This window comes from Cynoglossus semilaevis, chromosome 9 (genome assembly GCF_000523025.1).
Source record: "Cynoglossus semilaevis isolate Cse_v1.0 chromosome 9, Cse_v1.0, whole genome shotgun sequence".
Taxonomy (NCBI): Eukaryota; Metazoa; Chordata; class Actinopteri; order Pleuronectiformes; family Cynoglossidae; genus Cynoglossus; species Cynoglossus semilaevis.
The window spans coordinates 4,530,816-4,537,347 of NC_024315.1; the positions used below are offsets into that span (position 1 = coordinate 4,530,816).

A 6,532-nucleotide genomic window follows, 5' to 3' on the forward strand; every position below is an offset into this window, starting at 1 on the left:
TGTGTATATTTGGGTACATTTCATCAGACAGTTTCACGCTCACGCTGCCCCCTAATGGGCGGAATGATACGTGTCAACCCCTAGTCAGTGATCGCCATTGTTTTTCCTTCTGACCTTTCCTCTGTTTGCCTTTATCCAATCAGACTTAGTGAATATAACCAAACCACGCCTACAATCAATTGTTATGACCAATCACCTTTCAGGTCTCCGACAAATGGGCGGATCTGTACGCGGACCGCCTAGATGATGTCATGACGTACATTACTTTGAAGTGTTTCACAGTTTATACCAGGCGTACGAGCGTAAGACCCTCTACTATGCGGCTCTAAAAACCACAACTCCTTTCTTTAAGACGCAGGCAAAATAACCGTTTCGTCACTTAAGTACCTTAGAGCAGAAAATAGGAAAACAGTGACGACAAAAAGAAACGAAACAAGTTAAACATCGAAAGAAAGGCTAGCGCCTAAGCTACTCGCTAGCACCAAAGCTATGGAAGATAAGAGGAAAGAAGAAGGGGAGACAGAGATCCAGGAGCACGGCCCGGAGCACTGGTTCTCTAACTGGGAACGTCAGTGTTTGGCCGAGGCCGATCGGAGTGAATCTACTGAGGAGGAGACGGAACAGAGTCAACAAAAGCTGTGGCATCTGTTTCAGAACTCTGCCACTGCCGTGGCTCAGCTCTACAAAGGTTTGTACCCAGAACCCGCCTAAGGCTAATGCTAATGTAGGCTAATACCGCTGGCTTACGTTTCGCCGGGTGTAGAAACACAAAGGACAGCTGTTTCCGATTGACCTAACACATGTAAACCACTGGTTTCCTTAACGGAAAAAAGTACCCGTTCTATGTGAAACATATGGACATCTTTATACCATTTATTGTTTCGTAGTTTGTAGATTTTCCCAATGTGGCTAGTTAACCGAAGCTAACCCTTTGAGAAGCCAACAGCAGCAGCCGGTGACCGTCACTCGTCGTGTGTCATTGCTGGCTGTGGTTTCGTACTGGCCCGAACTGCCCGAGTCAACCTTTGTTTAACCAAATATATCGTCACTTGTGTTGAGTCTTTTCGAAGCTACAACCGATACATACAGGTCGACTTTTCACCACAAAACATTATTTGGATTTTTCTTTCTTTAACAGTTGCCCAGTTCGTCAAAATGGCGTTTCACCGGGAGGAGTTAAGTCACTGAAAACAACCTTCCTTCATTAACAGTAAAATGCACCCAATATTCACGTCGTTCCGCTCTGGGCGTCGTCGACCCCGGTGACATTAGGCCGTTTTGTTCCAGAGCTCAGACCACTAGTTTTTTCTCAATCACTGCTTGGTTGTTAATACCCAGAACAAAATGGCGAAGCGACCAACGTAAATACAGTTGTGTGTTCTGCACAGACTACTGCGTCTGTACTGGTTTCTCTCAGTACTGGTTACACTTCCTTTCAGATTTCGTTTGATTAGGCAGCAGTAAAACCTAACGATTAAACCCTCGTTGATGTTATAGCAATTCCAATGACATAACTTTTTTAAAAAGTTTTTAAGAATAAGTTAATAAGTTAGTCTCTAACCCAGTAAAAAAGTTTATAATATATAAAAAAGTTAATAAGTTAGTCTCTAACCCAGTAAACAGAAACACGTTGAGGTAACAGCTCTGAGACCATTGCGTTTTGTCGAGTGTTGAAGACGTCACTGTGTTGATACAGCACTGAGGGTCGTATTCTGTTATATTATGTATTTCCCACTTTACTTTCTCATGGGAAACATCGAGCCGCCAGATAAAACCAATGCATGTTTCACCAGCTGTGTCTGGGTTTACATTTCTCCAGAGAGGACATGTCTGATTGTGCAAGTTAACTTTTTTTGCAGCAGCAAATGTAATTTAAAGTTATGATAATGGAACTGACTTTTTACATCAATTTTGCAGATAGAGTATGTCAGCAGCAAGGCATCTCTCTCTGGGTGCCCTTTCAGAATGCAGCAACAGCGGTCACCAACCTGTACAGAGGCAAGTAGCTCATACTCACTATTAGAACAGATACAAATGTATTAGTGATGAGAGTAATTCAGATTGTGGTAAGTAAAGTGAAACTGGAATCATTTGTTTGCTAACAATAGTCGCCCTGTGTTTCTGTAGAGAGCGTAGAAGCCCTTCAGAGAAGCTGTGATGTAGGTATCCACCTGGGCTGCCAGCGTAGAAATAAAGAGGTAATTGCATGGGTGAAGAAACGCAGAAGAACCATCAGAAGAGAAGAGCTCATTAGTTTCCTCTGTGGCAAAGTCCCACCTCCCCGAACAACTCGGGCACCACCTAGAGTTGCCATGGTGTCGGCAAGTCGCCCATCTCCCCCAGAGACTGACAGTTCTGTGGAGACTGACTTGCAGCCCTTCAGAGAGGCCATAGCACTGCACGGTAATTAAGATGGTCTCTCTTTTTTTTTTTTTTTTTTTTGGTTAAAAGAGAAAGAAGTGTCAGAGCTCAGGGTTTGTTTTTAATTTTGATTTTGTGTCTTCTCTCAGGCCTCAGCGGCGCCATGGCTAGCATTTCTGTGCGTTCTGGCCCCCCTGGTTCCCCAACTCACCCCGCCCAGCCCCTCAGTCGTCGTAGGAATGGTCTTCATGACGTGGATCTCAACACGTTCATTGCTGAGGAAATGGCACTTCATTTGGATTCCTCAGGCAATCGTAAACGAGGCTCAGTGCCCTGTAGTGACGTCATTACAGACTCACCCGCCCATAAACGTAACAGGATGCTTTGAACTATGTCAACACCACTGATCCATCCTGTCCTCTCCATGATGGCCAACTGGACAGCTGATGAGGTCTGATGCCTTGGCCACCTCTGAAATCTTCCTCTTCATCTAAGTTGCAATGCTACGAAGGAAGAATCACCGGGTTCTCTCCTTCTCTCACCCATCTGTGACACTAGTCATGCTTAAATTCTCACAATGTTTGGCTTCACAAAAATACTTCATCTTCTTGTGTTGCTTCCGTAGACCTCACATGAACGTGAGCACGTGTTGCAGTTAGCCATAGTTAACTACGCTGCTCTGTTAGGACATCACATCCAATAACCAGAAGCACGGGCGGCTGTCCATTATTTGCGTGCTTCCCCCTCCTACTCCTCAAATGTACTTCCTCGCGCTCCTCCTCTGGAGTGCTGGTCAGACCAGACAGAACCGAATCCCAGGGCTCCACCAGGCTGAACTGCCTCCCTGCTGTGTGGCTTTACTGAAGAAGCCTGTCAGCGTGTTTCCCATTTTGCTGCTGCGTGCTTGCAAAACTGACAGCAGAACTGCCACTTACTGTGTTGTACTTGTCATGCCTTTGAGAAAGCTGCTACAGTATATGTGGTCGTTGTGCAACAGTAAGTGTGTGCGTACGAGTGTGTTTGTCTGCTTGTGGATGCAGGTTCTGCATCAGCACCCACTCGACCCAATTTCCTGTTTGACTTAAATTTCTCCTTTTTCTGTAGTTGAAAACTAGGGTTTTATCACAAAGCAGGTCAGTCCAACGTACACAGACGACGGTGTCTGTTTTAGCTTGAGTTTTGAATGGTGGGATCATAGACTTGAAACCAAGATGTAGTCATTTAAAAAAAGAGGCGTCGTGGCATGTACCATTGTCCAATTCATAGGGGTCTGAATGAAAACAGACCGTAACAATTGACTTTACTGATTGATGCAGTTTGTACAACAGTAGCAGTGTTTGAAAATGTACCCACGTTGTTTACATGGATCCAACCGCCAACAAGTTGAACACATGCAGTGTTGACATTTCATTTCATCTCCCCAACTTCAAAGACAACACTTTTGATTTCAGCTGTGAACTGAAGTTGCTTTTCTATTAGCAGGGCTCAGTGGCTGTAATAGTTTGTCCGCCCGTTCATGGACATTAGATCTGGTGGTTAAACCAGGCTTTGGAAACTCCTTCTTGCCAGTTTAACACACTGCTTTGTGATACAATCTTGTGTAATGTGTGTAAATAACATTTAGGTTGTCATGTGGTAAATATTGTAAAAAAAAAAAAAAAAAAGAAAGAAAAAAGAAGTGCAAAACCATTGGGGTATCCATGTACAAAACAGTTATGACATTAAAGAAACAAATGTGTTTAACTACCTCGTCTTCACATTTCTTCTGTTTTAGACCCTTAGAGGAGCAGCAGCAGCAGCAGCAGCAGCAGCAGCAGCTAGCCTGTTAGCTGATGATCCAAAAATGTAAATGTAGGTCAGAGCAGCATGGTACAAAGAAAGGCAAAATGGAAAGAAAGATGAAGAAATTCACAGGGTACTAAAAAAATAATGACGTTCAAATATATACAAGTGAAAACTATAACATTAATATCAGAAAATATCCAAACAACACGTGTCGATGGTTCTCAGAGGAGCAGAACTGACGGTAGATAAAGGAGGGGGAGAGGCGTTGCCTCCGTCTTCAGTCTAATTTATTTTTCTATTTACATTTCATCTTCAAATGGCTGCTGAGAGTCGGTGTATCAAACATAAAACAAGTTATCAGTTTTATTCTCCTCAGTCATCAGGGAGCAAGAAGGTCTGATGATGAAGGAAAGTTGACAGTTTTACTTTTCCACCACACGAGGGCGGTACAGACCCAGCTCTGCTACTTTGTTTTTTTTTCTTCTAAATATTGCAGACAATGATCTTAATATACTCTGAAGTGACAAACAGGGGACGGAACCTGATGTCCAAAAATAAATACAACAACATCTTTCTGTGTCACTGACAGTTGTTGTTCAGTTGTTGTTCAGTTGTTGACTGCCATCTTCATCTAATCTTCACAGAAGTCAATGGTTAAATATTGTGGTCAGAAGGTTCACCAGTGCTTGGAAGTCAAGACAATACTGGACATTAGCCAAATAAAAAGTCACAAATTCTCTGAGAGGAGATGATGAAAAACAACAACCATATTTAAAAAGAGGTGACGTTTGTCTCTGGGCAAAGTTTCATAACAAGAAAGAAGTCAAAGATGACGTCCGTGTTCCACAGTGACCAGAGGTCACATGAATAAATACAGAAATAAAAGCCACAGTGAAGTGTGCACATCAGTCAAGTCATCGTCCACGAGGACAAAGTGGTCCCAGCCCTAGAGTTCCTGAGGACAGAACGCTGAGGTGGTCTGGACGGATCAGAACAGAGAAGGGAAATCAATAGCAGCAGAGGACGGATCCATTATTTCACTGACAGAAATCCAGTGAAAACATCTGAGAGTGGGAATGAGCTGCAGTATTTGGAACCAGGTCCAACCCTCGGATTGATCTTATTCTGGCTGGGAACAACACGACCCGACTGTCGTCAGGTCGAACGGAGAAGTTTGATTAATTCCATGATGGTGGCTCAGCCCTGATGCCACGCTCTCACCCCTGGATGAGGCACCAAAACAACCAAATCAAAGAGAGAAACGAACCATAATTAACACCGTCAGATCTTTGTTCTGTCCTGGTATGTTTCTCACACGAAGACAAAAACTGTGAGTGAAAGTGAAAAAAAAACCCATTATTAATGTCTTTTAGTGATTTGACCACAGGTCTGACCTACAACACACACACACACACACACACACACACACACCCCACTCATGATAACAAACACAGCTGTGGCACGGTCCAGGTCTGGACTCCAGGACCAACGACCAGTTCCGTGGATCATCTGACATCTCACACTGCAGATCCACAAGAGATAAAGACGGGAGCACGGACGAGGAGCAGAGCGACCGCAAGCTGTTTCACACTTCAAAAGAAGCAGAGTGTGTGTGTGAAGGAGAGAGAGAGAGAGAGAGAGAGACATAACGAAAAGCAACAAGTGTCTGAATGTTCCAGAAAACCCCCCGACGAAGGCCATCTGGGTAACACACACACACACACACACACAGAGTGGTGGCTCTGACCAATAGAAGCCTCCAGTGACAGACAGGTGATCACTGATGCACTAGTTCCCTCTGGATGTCAACGACATCAGGCCCTAACGCTGACGGCTGCAGCGGCTGCTGTTAATTGATCGAGGACACTCACGCACACACAAACACGTTCACACGTCATCACGTGCACGTGAACGGAAGCCAATCAGGAAGACTGAGAAGATGAGCGGCCGGGGAGCACGGGTGGTGGAAGGGGGAGGAGAAGATGAGGGGGAGGACCCCCCCCTCCCCCCCCAGAGAGCGTGGCCTGCATCAAAACACCAGGCCGGGACAGAGTCTCCTATTTTTGGGTCTCTCATCTATTTTTTTATTTTTTTTTTTTATTCTTGTGAATGTTCTTCTTCAGAAGAAACCACGGCTCACTCCCACACTCCCCCCTCCTCCCCCGTTTCATCATCTACTCTCACAGATAAACAGGTTTTAACACCAATGCACACAGCAGAGCTCAGAGCTGCTCGTGCACCAGCGGCTCCCCCCCCCCTGCCATAAACGCCACAAAAAACCGAACCCACAGCAGATCACCATAGCAACACGTTATATATCTTCCAGCAGTATTTATCCAGTCCAGAGAGGAGGGGCGGGGGTGAGGTGGGGGGGACACAGAGGGGA

The 6,532-nt window shown here is 44.9% G+C and overlaps 1 protein-coding gene across 1 annotated transcript; it reads left to right on the forward strand.

The window, feature by feature from the left end:
• The first annotated feature begins 247 nt into the window (after nt 1-247).
• Nucleotides 248-4,107, forward strand: hapstr1b (HUWE1 associated protein modifying stress responses b). The gene is made up of 4 exons (XM_008316624.3): nt 248-688; nt 1,918-1,998; nt 2,128-2,403; nt 2,511-4,107. The coding sequence occupies exons 1-4, from the start codon at nt 490-492 to the stop codon at nt 2,747-2,749; spliced, it is 795 nt and encodes a 264-aa protein (XP_008314846.1). The 5' UTR covers nt 248-489; the 3' UTR covers nt 2,750-4,107.
• The last annotated feature ends 2,425 nt before the right edge of the window (nt 4,108-6,532 follow it).